This window comes from Haliaeetus albicilla, chromosome 5 (assembly GCF_947461875.1).
Source record: "Haliaeetus albicilla chromosome 5, bHalAlb1.1, whole genome shotgun sequence".
Lineage (NCBI taxonomy): Eukaryota > Metazoa > Chordata > Aves > Accipitriformes > Accipitridae > Haliaeetus > Haliaeetus albicilla.
The window spans coordinates 5230227-5248853 of NC_091487.1; the positions used below are offsets into that span (position 1 = coordinate 5230227).

The following is an 18627-nucleotide window of genomic DNA, read 5'->3' on the forward strand; positions in this document are numbered from 1 at the left end:
TAGTTTAAGATACCAAATTAAAAACATGATTTAAATCAGTTAATACTGGGAAACATGATTAATTTTTATGTAAAGAACTTGTACCCAGGCATGCTGGGGGGGGGGGAGGTACTTAAAGTGCTTTTTGCTGTCTGTAGTTTCATAAGCCTTCTATATTCTCCGCATAAATGTAGGCTGCTTAACCCTCAGAAGCACTTGATAGTCTATGGCCCTAATTAAAACTGTGCCTTATGTATGCTGTGGGCCTACTAAGTGCATTGTGTCATTGTTTAATACTGTTTCTCACCATTTGTTTCATTCACTATAAACCCCCAAATCCCATACATCACTGGGTTCTAGTCTCTTTTTCATAGAAATAGTGACGTATCCCATAATTTTGCTACTGCAACTCTAGTCTTGTGCTGTACCTTTAAAAAAAAAAAAAGTCCTTTTGACCATATGTTCAGATAACTTGGGCCTTATTACTAAAGGTACATGCGGAAAAAATGTGTTAATACATGATGGAGTTCTGCCTTGCTTATTTCTGAGAGAGCCTGTATGTGTTTGGGGGAGGGAGGCAAACGGGTCATATCAGTGGTAAAATCATGTTGCATGAAGTGCATAGCTTTTGATGAGCCGTTCTCTTATCTAACATTACATGTGAATATAAAGCAAGTTGCCTGTAAAGCTTGCTTTAAATTTTAATAAACTGCAGAAGAGGTAAGTGGTAACTTCTGAATATAAGTGCCTCTAGCACAGCCTGCTAAAACCAAATTCCAGTATTACAAATTTTAAAACAGATCTTTGTGGCTTGAATTTTTAAGCTGAAATGATAGATTTAAATTTTAGGGACATAACTTTTCCTTCCTTGCCTCTGTCTGAATCAATCTTACTGAAAAATGATAGAAGATTTGAATTTGAGAACACAATGAAAATAACAGGAACTGAAACCTATAGAAGCGACTAATCCTCTAATTACTTTCCCTGAACACTGGGAATTGTGCTGCAGAATATCCTTCAGTACAATCTAGAGTAAGCTAAATTTATTCCATTCCAAAGCTATAGAGGGAGGGATTTTGCTGCCAACTCAGAATAGTAATGGACTGTGGTGGTCTTTACCTGACAGAAGTGAAACAGATGTGGCTAGTCTGTCAAATGTCTACAGGCTTGAATTTTCCTGGGTGTTAATTGCCCTGTGCTCACCCTTTCACACCTTGGGTTTTGAAATTTAACTAAATGATCAGGTAGGCAGAGCATTTCACTCTGAGGGGCAGGGGCTGAGGATGTGGCATATTTGCAGCGGTGACTGTTTGTGCTGGACTGACTATAAAAGTTCTACTCGACTCCGCTCTGATATCAAAGCTATTTAGCCATATTTTGACTGAAGTGCTCTTAGACAGTTCTTTTGTACTTGCTTTACTCTGTAGTGTACTGTTGATACTGAAACTTTCCCCAATCTGGTATTCCACACTGAAGTTGCTAAATAGGCAAAGTTAAATATCTGGCTTTCAGTTGAACCTCCCTGTACTAGTATTGAATGTATTTCATGAACCTAGCTGTTAGCTTGGACTGCAAAGTTTTTTGAATGACAGCCAGGGACAAAACAGTCTGATAAATGAATCCTGAATTTGCCTGTTAACACTTTGTTACAGTTAAGGTGGGTGACTGAGAGTGGAACATGTACTTGTTGCTTTTTCACTGTCCTTATCAATTTGCAAGATGGAGAGGCAGTACTAGTTACTGCATACTCCCAGAGCTGTGCCATCTCCTGCATGAAGAGATGGTCTTTTTTTTAACCTTGATAATTCAAAAAACCCACCCCCAAGCCCCCCCAAAACCCAAAAACCTCCAAACTTCTGGTTCTGGCAATCAGAGCCAGACTTGTTTTCAGTTCTGTTCAGATTCAGAGACAGCACTAGAGGGGCTTACAGTCAGTTATGTTTTGAAATGAGCTTGGCAATGGCACATATAGTGAAGAAAGCTCCTTGTTTCCCATTTGTTTGCAAGTTGATTTTTCCACTCCTGTGCAGCAGCATAAATCAGGATTGCATTTTGTCTGCTTAGTGTGTTATCTTGTTGACTTAAATCACTTAAGTAGCTCAGTCAAACAGAGTTCAAACAAAGAGTGTGTGGGGGGGTTTTTTAAATACACTAAGTTGTGTACAAGGAATGTGAGTAAGTTCTTATCTTTACACAGGAGGATGCTTGGTGATACGTATACATGATAACTGGAAAGAATAGAAATACTTTTGTTTACTGTAGATTTGTAGGACTTTAAAAAAACTGAAAGTGATCATTTCCCACATGGGAGGTACTTGCTATTAACTGGCATGCATTTCCTCTACTTGAGTATTGGTGTACCGAGAGCCTGCTGGTCAGACCTATCGCCTTCATCCATATAGGAGACAGATCCTACAGATGTACCCTTTTGTGCCTTCCGCACCCAAACTGTCTTGCAGTAAGGATGCTTTGTTTGAAAGAGGGGCTTAACTTGCTTTTCCTCTGAGAGCTACTGTCAGTAATATTTGTCCAACTTGGTTCAAGTAACAGTTGAACTGTTCTGCAGGAATTTTTTTGTTGGCAGTCTCCAAGAAGGAAAATGCTACAAAGTCCAGTTTGTTGTGATGACTTGTTGCAATTTCTATAGGAATCTCAGACCAATAGAAAAGAATCCATTTGCTTTTGGGTTTGTTCTATCGAAGAGTGCTTTCCATCAGGACAATGCTCTAGCTATAGTGTGAAGTGTAGAAAGCAACTTCTGTCCCTTGTTGGGCTTTCTAAAATGTAACTGCTTTCTATAATTACTAAATGGCTTTTTGGTAAAAGTAAGTTCACTCCCCCCCACCCCAAGATTATTTTTTTTTTTGTGCAGCTGCTTAACAGGTCTATTAAGGTAACTGTCTGGAGAGTCTTTGGCTGTCTTAATGTAGAATTGATTTGTGTCAGATTGAATTTATGGTTTCTGGAAGCTACAGAATGATATGCAGCTTCTCATCTTGTTATGTGCTCTCCTTTGGCAGGCAGGCTTAGATTGGTGCTCATGGGTGCTTTGATTCACAGAAGCATTCACTGCTGATGCGCTGAGTGTACAAATCTTTCAGTCTATGTATTGATAGAAGCCCTTGAGGGGACTTTATCACTATATTTTTTTGTCTGGCTTTTAGTTAAGGATTCTAATTTGTGGCTATTTTGTGTGCTTGGCATATCCAAGTACGTAAGTGTAGCCAGGCATCTGCTGCTTTTGTTCCTGATGTATATAAATGAATTGTAGACTGTTGGCACCAGAATGTTCAGCTACAAACACTGTTGCATCCTTCTCTAATTACTGATATTTTTGTGGGTGTATCAAGAGTTTTGGGGGATGTGCTCCAGCTGCAGTGGAAAAATCACGTTTATGCCTTCATGTTTAAATTTATAGGCTTGTAGTCTTCCAGAAGAAATCCTACTCTTAGTGAACTAATGCCAGGAGTTTTAGGGTCAGAAGTTTTGCTTTCAGAAGGTCACACATCAGGGAGGGTCTTACTGGTCTTCAGTATGTGATCTTAGTACAGTGAACATCATATTCAACACAGCTCTTGGCATAGTAGGCTTTTTTCCAGTCAGCCATTTAGTCTCTTTCTCCCTAAAGTGGCTGTAGCTGAACTGTGTCTTGTGCAAAGTCTCTTTTAGTAGACTGCAAATCTCTTCAGCTTCTCTTGCTTTTAAACAAGATTTCTTAGGCTTCTTTACTGCAGAAACGAAGAGAACTAGCTCCATGATACGAAGGTAGTAAGCCTTAGTACTACCAAAGTCTTAGCAGCATGACCAGGAACAGTAGCTCTCAGCAGAGCTCAGCTGCTTATCTCTTCTTCCCTGTTTATTGCAGATAGGGGACCTCGAATGTTCAGTATATTGTAAGAGGTCTTGTTTCAGATCAGTATCCTGTAAGAATATGTTCCAACTTTTTGGTCCTACTTTTCTGGGCTGTTTTGCTTCCATTTCACAAATGGCAGTAAAATACTCTGCAAATTCATGCCCATATGCATTTTTCTTTTAGATAATGATATGACTGCACGGTGGGTTGAAGCTGAAACAGGAACAGATGTGTCTTCCAAAAGTATCTTAATCATTCGTTTGTAATCTGTATTGACAGGTACATGGAAATCTAAGCTGTAACGCAGTGGGTAGATCTCTATATACTCTGTAGTGATCAGCTGAGATAATGAAAAGAGAATACCTGGTGGAGTAAATGAGAATTTATAGTATGACTTTTTTTTTTTAAATATTAATGAATTATTGTTGGCTACCAGTATATGAACTGCAAAATTTAGAGGAGTATGCATGTACTGAGAGTCTGAAACAATTGTTCAAAACCAGTTAAGGTCACATATCAAATAGATGAAACTCAGTACAGGACAGTGATAAACATATATGTCTCCTGGGTTTCCAAAGCAGGTGAAATGTGTCCGCAACACAGGACTACAGCAGGCAACTCCAGAGCAGTTGCAATAGAAAGTGTAGCAGCAATGTGCAGGCTGTAATTTGCCTAGAGGAGCATTCTGGAGTTTGGGGTAAATGATTTATGCTGTGAGTAGTCGATGTATCTGACACTGCCACAGCTTTGTGTTATGCCTCTGAGCTGTCTCTAGCTCTAGTCTGCTTGGGGGGAGGAAATCTAGCAAGCTGACTCAAGGAGGAAAACTACAGACTTGATTTCAAAGATGGATGAAAGATCACTTGCAACATAATGTTACTGAACATGGATGGAAGGGGAAAAGAAAGGGGTTTTAAGGGTTAGGAAAAGCTAAAAGGTAAGATTGGGAGGAAAATGATTCACAGGTTGGTTAGGTAAAGTGTTGATTCATAACCATGAAAAGTTTGTAATTTACAAAACAATTCCTGAGCCACTGTGTCATATAGCTGTGCCTGTATAAACTGGCACCTATTTTGAGCTGCTTTTAATACTTTGAGTTAAGTGGAACAACTCGGCTTCCTTTACCAGAGCTGGTCAGGAGTCCTAGGTATGAGGTAGGACTTGGGTCTAGTAAGTGGCTGCAACAGTGATTGATGGTTTTGGCCACCTAACTTTAATCTGTGCAGTTTAGTCAACACCCACTATATGTTTTGAAGATGTGTTTTGAATATTCACTTCTGTCTGAAGAGTAGCCTACTCTGTTATTCCCTGGAATAACAGTATGCAATCAAGTGTCTGTCAAACCCAACCTAGTTTTACAGTAGCTTATCTAGAAATACTTTTAGATTGTTGCCTCCTTACTTGTTGCAGTACCCAAAATAAAGAATTATGGAAATGACATATTTTGATGCGTCTTCTGGAGAAAGGGTGGTATGTACTGTTGTCCTGCTTTTGGCTGGGATAGAGTTAATTCTCTTTCTAGTAGCTGGTATAGTGTTATGTTTTGGGTTCAGTATGAGAAGAATGTTGATAACACACTGATGTTTTCAGTTGTTGCTAAGTAGTGTTTATACCAAGTCAAGGATTTTTCAGCTTCTCATGCCCAGCCAGCAAGAAGGCTGGAGGGGTACAAGAAGTTGGGAGGGGACACAGCCAGGACAACTGACCCAAAGTGGCTAAAGGGGTGTTCCATACTGTGTGAGGTCATGCCCAGTATATAAACTGGGGGGATTGCTGCTCGGGAACTGACAGGGCATTGGTCAGCGAGTGGCGAGCAATTGCACTGTGCATCACTTGTTTTGTATATTCCAATCCTTTTATTATTACTGTCATTTTATTATTGTTACTAGTATCCTTATTATTTTCTTCCTTTCTGTTCTATTAAACTGTTCTTATCTCAACCCACGAGTTTCACTCTTTTTTTCCCTGATTCTCTCCCCCATCCCACAGGGAGGGTGTGTTTGAGTGAGCGGCTGTGTAGTGCTTAGTTACCGGCTGGGTTTAAACCACAACTATATTGGCTGGTTGTCTAAAATTGCACATAAACACAAATTCAGCAAATGGAGAAAATCATTTAACATCTGCCTATTGAGTTGATGAATGGTAAATTGCTTGAGTAGTAGTGCACAACCTCACATGTGCACTTGTAGCAGGTGGCTTTGATGTATGCTAGAGACAAATGTGTTGTCCCTTCTGCCCCCTCCTTCTCAAATCTCCAAGCTTAGCATGAAAGGTTATGTAGAGCAAACTTGTGAATGCTTTGAAAGCCGTAAATGCTTGAAGTGTAAATAAACTGGACTATTTGCTGAAGTTGTTTCTGCATAGGCACTGAGCCTGTGGACCATGAGTTTGAGGGGTTTGATTTGCAGTCAGCGAATTGAAGAGAGGTGGCCTGCAAGTTACATGCATCAGCTCGTTTATTATGACTGGGATTGCAGACAGTGCCACACATATGTAGTTTTAAACTGTTTATTTAAATGTCAAGTATCTGTTGTCCAATTACTTCTTACATGTGCATTTTTAACTTTCCCCCAGTCTGTTTGTTAGTGTTTGGATCACCTCACAAATGAAGAAAACTATCTGAAACCAATAAGGAATTTGTAATGTTTTTACATTTAATTGGTGTTTTTCAGAAGGCAAGAAGCATTGCTGTATTCAGCTTTCCATGTACTGAAGAAAAAGAAATAATTTGCCAGTAGGTAGTTGCAACATCAGAATATGTATTAAAAATTTTTGTCATAAATGCTCATTAAGTGCTGCGTACAAAATTTAATTTCTTTATGGTGGCATATTCTTTTACATTACCTGTATTTGCTGACTCTTGGTCTTTTTTGACCATTTCCTAACACTCATTTAGTTGTCAAGAGAATATTGACAGCTGAAATATTAGAAAGAGACAAGGTATTTGGCATTGGCATTCAAAAAATGTGTGCAGAGATGCTGTTGCAGTTCTAACGTAGACACTTATAAATAAGGAAAGGAAGGAAGAACATTGAAGGATAGGCTTGTATGGAGCTGTGCAGGAAGCAGATGCAGATTTGTTAAACAGCTGGGCCTGTGATGATGGTTGGTACGGTCATTTCAGCCCCTCCTGTAGGAACATAAAACCTGCAAGGTTTCCATGATAATGTCTCTTATTTTCTTTGCAAAAGGCGAAGGGAAAATTATATAATAGCTGTATCAGTAACCAGAGGTCAGTGTAAATTTTCAGTGTTACTGAAATCTAAGTGTTACGGAAGCAGTAATTCTGGTCAATTATGGTTGGGTTTAAGTTGAGACTGCAAACAGTTTTAATGTTATATGAATTGACATTTGTTATAATTTGCCAGGAAACTTCTGAAGTGGACACACTTCTGATGCGGGGAAAAATATCAGTGTGTCATGATTATGAGCTTTTGTTGTGTTTTCTTGCAGTAACCTAATGTCTGCTGGCTCTGGCAGTCAGTCTGTCCAAAAATCCAGTGGATGTGTTCTTCACTTTAAAAGGATTCCTTCCTTGATAGCTAAAGCTGCCTTTTAAGTTGCAAGATCTTTTGTCTGACATCCCCGAGTGTTTCTTGTGTTCTCTTTTTATAAAAGAAATTGAAGGCCAGCAGCCAAGTAAGAAAGCATTTAACTCGTGAAGGCACTGCTGTCATTAATTTTAAACACGTCAGTGTGGTGTCGGTCAGCTTGACTACCAACAAAGAAAACTAAAGTGTTGCCATAAATCATTTTATTGTCCTAATCCAACCTAATTAACTAAACTAAAACTCCTATTCTAATGGAGCAGCCCTTCCTGTGAGACATCTGCCTCTTTTCTTAATGGGTTTTAGCCCTCACTTCTGCTATAGTGCAGAAGTGTTGGTAACCATAATAATGTTAAGTCCCTCCCATGATCTTTGGGGAGCTAGCTGGCACAAGTGAACTGTGAAATTTAAATTTCCAAATGTAGAGGTTTTTTTTTTTTTTGTTGGTTTGTTGTTTTTTTTTTCTTGGAAACACTGTCAACAGACCAGAAGAAAGCAGCAAAATCCCAATTTCTAGAAGTGGATTAGACCTGCTCCCTGCAAGCTTGTAAGCAGCAGCTTAACAGCTGTGTGGATTTTGGGATCTGCTTCTCTAGTTTATTGACATACTCCTTAACACAGAAGGTTTGACCTGATAGTGTTAAGTTAATGCAGTCATGTGTGAGCTCCTGACCTGTCCTTGAACTCTTGGGGTGAGGATGACTAAGGGAAATAAACAACTTCATCAGTGTCAGTGTGTGGGGGAGAGCTGTGGCACACCAGAAGATGTTCCTGTATAGAATGTATGTAGATGTAAAGTGTGTGTGGTAGACAAATGTAGAATCTCATGCTAAAGCAGTTAGTATAATTTTTAGGGAAGAAAAAAAAACACCCACATGTACATTGCAAGCCTTTCTTCAGGTTTGATCCTGAAGCCAGAATGTTTGCTACACCCTTATGTCTGTTGTTGGTCCAAACAGTGGCATGCTTATTACAGAAGACAAATTTTAAGAATATACACTAGTTTGTAACTATGTGCAAAATAGGGGCTTTCAGAGCTCTCAGAATAGCTCATAAAGGAGTGTAAGGAAAATGTGGGTTTTCTCGTTGCACTTGGAGAAATCCAACACTGGTATAGTTAACCTCTTGAAAACGAATTCCATCGTAGGTCAAGTTATTTTACAGGCTTTCCGTATGCTCTTGCAGAAGGGGTGGTCTGCTGCCATTTTGCCTTCTTGTAGCTTGCCAGTCAATAAGAGCATTTCTGGAGATGTATTTGACATTAATCTATCATTGTGCAACAGGAAACAGCTGAAGTTTTTCAGATGTACTGACCTTTCTGCTCATTTCCAGGACAGTAGCCACCTATGCTGTGTCTCTGTGGTTCAGAGGGAGGTGGCACTCAGTAGAGTGGTGGCACTCAGTGCTGTGCACACTCCTGGGTAACGCTCTATGTCTGCAAATACGATGGTTTGTGTTGCTGCCAGTCGATTGGGCCTATGTCCAATCTGCTGAAGATTTATTTTTTTTAGTTTTGTGTTCCTTCCTTTTTCTGTATCTTTGCTAAAAAAGCAGAATACTTAAGAAATACTGGTTTTGAAATGAAACCTTTGTGTATTCTTATTCCCCTTACCTGCAAGGTGTGTTTATATGTAGGGTGAGGGAAGTCTACTTTCTCACTTCTTGAAAAGGTGGTAAAACTGATAGCAGCTACTTTTCCAGGGGAATCAGTGGAGAGCAAAGAATTCAGGTGGGCTGGGATGTTCCAGGGGCTGGCTGAGTTGCAGCCTTGCTGCTGGGAAAGCAGTCTCTGTTTGATCTTAGTTCCTTTGAGACCTGACAGATTTGTAAGCCGTAGCCTTTAGCTGCTGCTTTGATTGTGAGTGCAGAGTGCTGGAACGAGGTTTTGCTCTCAAAACTGAGAGAAAAGAACAAGAATGAAAAGTGTGTGTAAGGAGGCAGGGGAAAAACCAAGGCCAAGTGTAATTCCAGCCAGTGGGAAGGATGTAACTGAAAACTTGAGCTACTAGCAAAGTTTAAAGAAAAAAAAAAATTGCTTAGGCCATGTTAGTGTGGGGGTGAGACAGTGGGCCTTCTCAGATGCAGCTCCTTTTCAGTCTCTGATAACATATGGCAGTTTTGATGACCCTAAATCACTGGAGTGCAAATCTCAAGGCAGTGGGAGTGCTATGCAGTGGGGGTAGCTGCAACATTTACGTTGAGTGATGGGGAGGAGAGGAGCCTTCCTGTTAAGGTAAACTGTCTCAACATATAGTGAGGCTTGCAGCTGCTGCATACTGTCCTCCAACTTGAATACCCTACGGAGATGGATGGATTACTGTGCAAACATGGATTCTGTCTTGGAAGGATGCTGGGGGAATCTGTCCCTTCATGCCAAGTGTAATATGGCACTTCAGGTTTCCCTTGTTGCTTTCATTTGGCATTTGGACTTTTTAAAATCCCTCAGCCCCAGTGTGGACATAGAGTCACTATCAGTGGAATTATTGTGGAGAAATCTTTTGCTGCTGTTATTTGTTCCCTCTGTTCCTCCACAGGATTTTTGTCAGTTAGTCTCCACTTTGCTATCTGTTTCCTCCAAAGGGAATTACTTGAATTCAGTGGCTTGAGACAGCTAATCATATAAAACAAACGGTTGTGTAGGCGGCTGAATTAATCTAGCCTGTATCTCCCTACCAGCATTCCTACTGGACAAGAGATGGCACATGCTATGGCCAGTCTGGAGCCACATGTTTCCAACTTGTTTGGCAGGCTCAGGCTATATATGTTAGTGAAGTTTTTCCAGCATTTTTTTCTTTTGGGAGCTAAGTTAGGTGGTTTGGTCCCCGTCCCCCCCCCCCCGTGCTCAGTTGATGATTTTCATTATTTTAAGAACCTGAATGATAGGAGAACACTGCTCTCAAATTAAGCTGATGTTGACCCACACACTCAAAAGTTTGGTGGACTCTTGAGTACAATCTTTGAAAATACGCACTGTTGCTCTGGTGGATCTTGGCAGCCTTGGGGTGGAGGTGAAGAGATACAGGTAAGGTTTAGTGCCTCGTTTTTGTTCTTTCATGTTTTAGTTCCTGCCTGGAAGGTGGACATGGTGGTGTCCAGGCTGAAACTTTGAAGTCATCTGCTAGAACATGTGATGATGCTGTATGGCTTGTGAGAGTCAGGGCTCTTCTCACAACTTCAGTTACCACAGCACTGCAATTATGTGACAGCATCAAGGTTTTTTTGAGGAGGGGAAATCCTCCTGGCAGAAAACGTCTAGAAATTTGAATGTTAAAAGTGGTAAAAAGGCAACCTCACTATTTTGGTTACCACAAACCGATTTTAAGGGGGTTGGGGCAATCAATTTCCAGACTTTATTGGGAGGTGTAGTAGTGTGGTTCTGTAGTGCCTCACACTGTCAAAATCCTTCATGATTTTGCCTGTGGCTGCATTCCACTTACAGTATTGTTTTATTAAGATATTTACCTTTCACTTGTTATAGTCATTGTGAATAGTTCATAGTTCTTCTGTTTTGTGTAGTTCCTGAAATACTGTTACTTTTTTTACTTGGAAGTGTCCAATTTTTGAGACTAGCATTTAAAATGCTTGTAAAATGTCTTTGAATTGGAGCAACTGTTGGTGATGAGTAGACTGTGAAAGCACACAAGTTGAAACATTTCTCATAATGTTCTTAGCTTTTTGAAAAATGATTACACAATTCCAGGAAATGCAATGCAGCATTTCACACTGAAAATAACTGGGTTTAAGTAGTGGAAGACAAAGAGGAAGGGAAATAAGATGAGGAAGAAGAGTTGCGAGGGGAAAGGAACACACACAGAAAAGGAAAAGATTATGTCCTACCCTATTATTTCAGAGGAGATACTGACCCTGGTCAGCCTAATGGGAATTATTAACGTATCTAAGCCCTAAGTTCTGTAGGTGTGGTACATGACCTTACTAAGTAATTCTGGAAGTTATTATATTTCACCTCTTGGTTTTTCCATCGGACCTTAAAACTTCCAGTTTTGGGTCTCGCTGAAGTTTCCATTTGATCCAGTATCTTGTCTGACAAGAGCATAAGCTTAGGGCACGCATCCATGCCCTGGAATTTTACCTGGTTGCTGGTGGTCAGTGCTGCACAGACTAAATGGAGCTGAAGCCAGGATGATCATGTTAACAGTTGCCAATGGGCCCTCTATTGTATCCGCAGCTGCAACACAGTTTTGTGGAAATGAATGAAAATTTTGTGTGTGAAAGCTATTACTTTCTGATGTTTGAAATGATGATCTGTGATAATACGAATATAAATTGATTATTGACATATTATGCTTAAAACGCAAGGCATAGGCGTGTCTCATTCATCACTTTATTTCATTTATATTCTAGGAACACCTGAGACCTTCTCAGGGCTCGAGATCCCCTTGTTAGTTGTCAAACATGCATAGAGGAAAAGCTCTTCATAGATGCTTCAGACCTACAGTTCAGTGTCCTAGCAGGTCACAAAGTGTTAATGACTTCATTAGAATTGCATCTCAAGATGCTGTTTATTCTTGCAACATACTGTGTGCCAGCGTAATGGTTATTACAAAACACTATAAATTTAAACTGGGAAATTTAGATTCTGTGTATTGCTGATTACCAAATATGTTTACTTCACTTTTCAGCTGTTACAACTGTTGGAACAAAATCAGGGAAACAGGACTTTATGGGTTGAAGTTTTGTTAAAAGCTTCATTGCAGAAAAAAAGTACTGAAAGGGACTGGGAAAGGTCATCTTGCCTAATCTTTGCCTCCAGGTATTATCACCTAAGCCTAAATCTTTAGCAAGTGTTGGAGCTGCTAAGAGCTTTCAGCAAGAGGCTTGTTGTAAAAGTAGTCTCTAATCTGTTGCTGTAAATGCACAAGGTTTACAAGAAAGAATTCTTCCCTTATGTTTTTTCAATAATTCTGTGTCAATTACTTTTGCTAACCCTTAGAAGGATTCTAGTATTGCACATAGATGTTTCTAATACCTCCAACATTCAGCAAGATTTTTAATGATTTGTTTAATAATTGATCTGCAGCATTGGGATAATTTAGACTTTTGAGAGATGACAGACAGACAAGTAGAATATATTCAGTTGCTTAGTTTAATCATCCCTGTCTGTGAATTTTGTAGGTGAAGAGCAGCATGAAAGAATGGAGCTAGTGAGAGAACCTCTCTAGAAAATTACCCCCTTAGCAGAAAACTGGAGAAAGCTTTAATTAATCTATTAATTCAATACTTAAGTGTCTGCAAAGTGTTTTCTAAGCAGTAACAGTCATTACCTTTCATAATTGTGTGCAGTTATATGGACCTTATATTTACATATATTTCGCCATTAGCCAATGGATTTAGTTTCTCAGCTTGTTTCCCTCTGTCCTGAAGCTTTTACTAGTGCCTTTACATCATACAGCTAGTGCAATTACGCTTTGACACTGCTTAATCATTTGAAGTGAGTGTTAGTCTTTAAGCTTGAGAAACGATCATCAGTGCCACAGATTTTGTATGCTGAGTCTCAGAGGTTCTAAAATATTGCTGGGCCTTGCCCCTTCTTATGGCTCTCTGCTGTGGCAGCTATGCTCTGTGTTTATTCATCAAGGAAAACTGTTTCTCACTGTTTCTTTCCGAGTTGGGATTGCTCCTGTGCTGCGGTGATGTCTCTGTTCTGTTCTCTGAAGTAGTTGCTGGAGTAGTAAAAACGCAACCTAGAGATGTGAACCTTGGAAGTCTTAACAAGTAAGGAATTCAATCTTAGTAAGATACGGCAGAATAACAGGAGTTGTTCTCTTCTAGTCTTGTTTTAAATACTGAAATACTATTTAGTCTTTGATGCTGTATCCGTCCGTACCTATAGAGATCAGTTTCCTTTGACAGGTAGTAAGAAGTATCCTTTAACGAGGAAAAACAGGTTGAAAGTGCTCAGTCTTTGTCACAATTTATAGAAAACTGCTAGACTTTTTCCGATGTAACTAGAAAACTACTTAAATGTAATGATATCCCTGAAATCCTGGCACTTTTAACTGGAAATCAATTTTATTGCTCACTTGCTTTTAAAAACAGTCAAATAAACAAAAGAACCCTAAACCTCAAGTCTTTGTTGGGATACAAGTTCCTGTAAGGGTTAGGAACTCAATATAATTTCAGAGAGAAAACCATGTGTTTGGAGTCTAAACTGTGAAAATGGTAGGTATTGGGTACTTCTGAACTAGAAACAAACAAGTGCAGCTTGGGGTTTTCCATTAAAAAACAAAACAAAAAATCCTACTGTGATGCGTTTACCCAGCCTTGTAATAAAATGTTACGATACACTGCTTTTCCTGATCATAGTAAAGGTGTTTATATAGTGAAATGAATTTGATTATATTATTATTGTGGAAGCTGTGTATAATAGACATTTTTTTATCCAACAGGCAATCAGCTGTAAAGGTCAGCACAGTATTTCTTACACGTTATCCAGAAACCAGACTGTTGTAGTGGAATACACTCATGATAAAGATACAGACATGTTTCAGGTAAGACTATGCAATACATGCATTGTTTTTTTAAAAGCAACATATGGAATCACGGTTCTGCATTGTATTCTTCTGGGTATTCTCTATGAGCTGTGGAATTTCCGTGGTTGAACTGAGTTTCATTAATATGGGAGCACTTTGAAATTTTGTGTTGTCTGCTTTTCTCAAATCAACATCAGCATCTGTTAATATCCTTACTACCTTACTGCTTTTCACTACCTTACTGCTTTTCACTACCTTACTGCTTTTCACTACCTTACTGCTTTTTCTGCAAGGACCGTGTAGGAACTGTACAAATAGTATTAGAAAGAAATGTGTGCTCTGTTTTGGATTCATCAATAAGCACAAGAATATACCCTGCACCCTCCAGTTAATCAAGTAGCTGGAGTAAAAAGGAAGTAGATAGGAGTAGGTGTCACATCCCGATTTCTCAGGATGATGACTCAGGTTTGCTGATTCTCAGGTGAGGATTAAGGTGAAACAACACCAGGGATCCTTTAACTCACAAAATTCAGCTTTTATTCACTCACAACAAGAATTGGCATGAAACTATGTCAGTAAACTGTGTAACGTGCTAACCGTACATCACCAAACATGTACTACTAAGCCTTGCTTATTTGGGGATCAGTTCAGGGAAGAAAATAAGGAGATCCCTTCCGTAGAGTCACGAGGTTCAGAGTGGACCCCCTTGCTTTTTAAACTCCTTCTCAGAGAGGAGCCATGGGGTGGCTGGACCCACTCCTAGTCCCGGACTTGGTCAATGGTTTATGTCTAAAGGGATAAGGTGTAGGGATTATGGGCGAAAAAAAGAGAGAGTCAGAGAAAAGATAAAGATTGCACCAGTCCTGGGTCCAGTGTTGGTCCAGCCAGCTTAGAGGTCCAGTTCTGGAGGATGCATGCACATGGGGCTTCCATTTGTGTCATTTTATCATCTCCCCCCGTCTTGTTCTGCTGTGTTGGGTGTGTGTTTTCTTTCTTTCTTTCTTTTTTTTTTCCTAATGTAATTCTGTGGTGAAATTTGTGTACAAATGCTACTATATAGCTTTGTCTTAGTGACATAGAGATCAGATTTCTTCATGTAATATAAAAAAGAATGTACTAACAGTTTCCATCTGGCATCTCCCGAAGTCTATACGCTGCAGCATCTATATGCTGCTAAAAATGAAGATTTTTCTACAGAGTTTAGTAACCATTCTGTGCATGATGCATCAGTTGGAGTAGAGCCTTGTAGTTCGTACCACTACAAGGACCCACAATGTGTAGCCTGCACCCTAAATAACTACAAGTTTATGCAAGAAGCAGGCACATCCAATATGAAGAACTGATTATTTTTTTTTTTCTGAAGAGCAGCCCTTCAGAAGATGCATGGTCCAATTCTCTCTATCATCAGAGTGAAATTCTGTTGAAGTCCAAGAATCTACAGCTGTTAAATTATCTGCTGGCAAGTTGTCTGGTTTTGCCTTGTCTCAGGAGTGAGTGTTTTTAATAGCACTTCTTTGATTGACGGTAGACGCTAGCAAATTGATTGACTGCCTGGTTTTTAGGCAGCTTTTAACAATAACCTGTAGTGTAGACAACAGCAGCTGTCTTATGCATCAGTTGGAAGATTTATGGTTTGTTATTGGAAGTAACTTAGTGAAATAATACATAATATGACACAGTTAACAAGAAGAGTCCCAAAATATAGCCAAAAATTACTAGAAGGAAGTCTTCTGTGCTACAGAGGAAAATGGAAGAAAAATTAGTAATAAAGTCTGTAAAGAGTAGCTTTGAATAATAGAACTAGGTCTGTAGTGACTGTAGTTTGACTACAGCATCAGATCAGTTAAAATTTTTGCTGGGTAAATGTTGATGGTGTCAAGTTCTTTGTTTCTGAGGGCTTTCTTTTCAGGTGATGTCAGTCCCAAAATTTTGACTTGATACGGATCATGAGGAAATTGCCATGTTTTAAAGGCCACTTGTTAAAATAATTTCTAGTGTTGAAATGTAGCACAATATGTGAGACTGATCCTCTAGAAGGCTTTTTCAACAGAAAAAATACAACCCAAACAACAAAAGAAACCCAAATACTTAAAATATTTGATGTTGTATAGACATACTTGTGACACAAATGAGATATATAAAGTAATTACTTTGCTTAAAACATTACATGTAATTTCAGAGATTTTAAAAACGGCATAAAAGCTTTGCATATAGATTGTAATGCTTGTATCCAAACATTCAGATTTCATGTTGACGATTAGTTTGATGTGAGGAAGACTGGGAGCAAACACTTGTATGTTTTGTCATCCTTTAAGGGAAAATAAGGCAAGCTTTTCTTTAATTGCATCTAAAAGCTTTGAGAGTGTGATCTAATTGAGAGACTGCAACAGGCAAAAACTTTTTACGAACAAGTTTATTTCATGTTCATTATTGATGATCCTTTAAGAGGCTTCACATACAGATAGAGAATAGTCAAGAATGATGAATAAGCTTCCTGCTGCTGGTCAGTGGTGACTCCTAGCAGGAATTGCATTGGATGGGAAATACAAGCCTGTTAAAAATAATACTGTAAAAGGAAGAAGAACATAGCTTTATAAGTTTTAGCTTCAACTTGTCAAGTTATATAAATCGGAAATGTCCAATATTAAACAGTTTCTAAACTCTGTCTCTTGGGTATTCTAGTAGTCACTTTCTGTGAAAAATTGAAGTGCATACTTCTGATTAGGCTTTTTTTAGTATTTCCTTGGCGCTTTATCTGCAGCAAGCTCATCACATTTTATACTTGGGTTGAGACCCGTGATATGGAGAAAGTAACTGGATGTGTCACTTAAGATATGAATTTCGACATGTGTTTGAGTTTAACACTGCAAAGTAGAACTGAAAGCAAAAGAGAGGTATGGGAGAGATCCCTGTACTGTTGCTATCAGTTCAGTTGTAACGGGTTAAGTATTAATAATATCACTTTCCTTGACTCTTGAATAATGTTTCTTTACAGCAGATCTGGTTTGCAGAGATGTCTGTTAATGATAGAACCATACATGTCTTCCCATAGCTGGCTTTGAAGAGCAAGAAGCTAAGCAGAATGTAACTGCTTGGGGGACAATGAGATCATGTTTAGTGAGGACGTTATATAAATGTAGATGCCTGATATTGAAGGTAGTTTCATGTGAAGAATATTCTTAATTTTCTTCTGTTAGATCACAAGGTGCCTGTAAAATTAACACTCTATTCTACTCCTTGTTCCTCAGCTCTGCTTCCCAGTTATGCTCAAAGTTGGTGTAATGCTAATTTGCCTGTAGAAGTATTGATAAAGTCTCACTGTATGGTTGGTTGGCAGTCAGATCCCTCCATCCATTTTGTCATGAAGTTTTCTGTTACAGTTGCCAAGATGTTTCCAGTTTTAGAATTAAAATTTATAGATGGCAAGATAGAAAAATATTCTTGTCTAGTGATCAGCTGTTGTTTTATTTCTGCTGAAGAAAGTTTTTAAATTTCTTTAGTCGTGCATGTGCATAATTAGGAATAAATTTAATCATATGGTGGGTTTTACCTGAAAACTATTCTACTCTGGAACTACAAATTCTGGAAACATGAAGGTGGGTAGCTTTTTGTTATGATGTATCGAAATAACTGAATTCTGGGTCTAAAAAAAAATGCTTTCTTTTTATGGCAAAATAAGTTGGTACTAGGAATGTGAATAAAACTTGTCATTTCAAGCTAATGTTTTCTTAATTGACAGAATATAGTGGTAAGTAATTTGCTGTGGTTGGATTGTGAAATACCAAGGTGATAATACTTTCATGTTGTTGACAATATAAGTGCAGCTGCGTTGGGCAAGTATGTACATCGCTTGTAGTAAGTGAAAATTTGTCGTGCCATGTCAGTGATGTATTTCTGCCTAGGACAAATGTGAAAATACAGGTTAGTCTCAGATTGGATCTTGCCATCCAAAAATGCAGAAGACAATAGTTTACTGATGTCATCAACATTAACTTGGCAAAACTGTGTCCTTAATGCTTGATGTTTCTATGGCTCTTTCTAATTATGCCATTAACTTCATTTTTTTTCAGGTTGGGAGGTCAACAGAAAGCCCCATAGACTTTGTAGTAACAGATACTATTTCTGGAAGTCAAAATAATGATGAAACACAGATTACGCAAAGCACCATATCCCGTTTTGCATGCAGGATTGTTTGTGACAGGAGCCCACCATATACAGCAAGGATTTTTGCAGCTGGATTCGACTCATCTAAAAATATATTTCTTGGTGTAAGTACTACTAATAATTATGTTATGTACGAGCAAACTCTAGTTGTTATTCTCTGTTATTTTCAAGCCCCAAAATTTCCTTGTTCTAGTTGATAACTTATACTGTTGTTAGACTTTTATTACTCCAGTGTACCAGCTGCAGTGTTAAGTAGAAACTGCAGTTTTATGTGCCTGATTTATTACCAGCATGGACTCACGGTCATAATTGTCTTTTAACAATGAAGCACTACTTTAGTAACTGTTAGTGGATTTTGTTTAGGTTGGTTTGATATATTCTTGATAGTCATTGTGAATAAGCCGCTGTTGCAGTTCTGAGTGCTGAAGACCAAGGAGCACGTCAGCTGCGTTATGGAAAAGGATGTGCCTGTTGCAGTGGTATTCCATTAAGGTAGTTAAGAGCATGCTACTGACCTTTGAGGCCTTAACTCTTACCTGAACTGCAGTCAGAGGCACTCAACTGAGTAAAAAAACTCCTAATATTTAAGATA

The 18627-nt window shown here is 38.9% G+C and overlaps 1 protein-coding gene across 1 annotated transcript in view; it reads left to right on the top strand.

The window, feature by feature from the left end:
• Positions 1-18627, top strand: part of PELI2 (pellino E3 ubiquitin protein ligase family member 2) — a 78091-nt gene that overhangs the window by 49203 nt on the left and 10261 nt on the right. Inside the window, exons 3-4 of the mRNA XM_069783130.1 lie at positions 13788-13889; positions 17942-18139. Coding sequence (XP_069639231.1) covers positions 13788-13889; positions 17942-18139 — 300 coding nt within the window. The remainder of the gene's footprint in view (positions 1-13787; positions 13890-17941; positions 18140-18627) is intronic.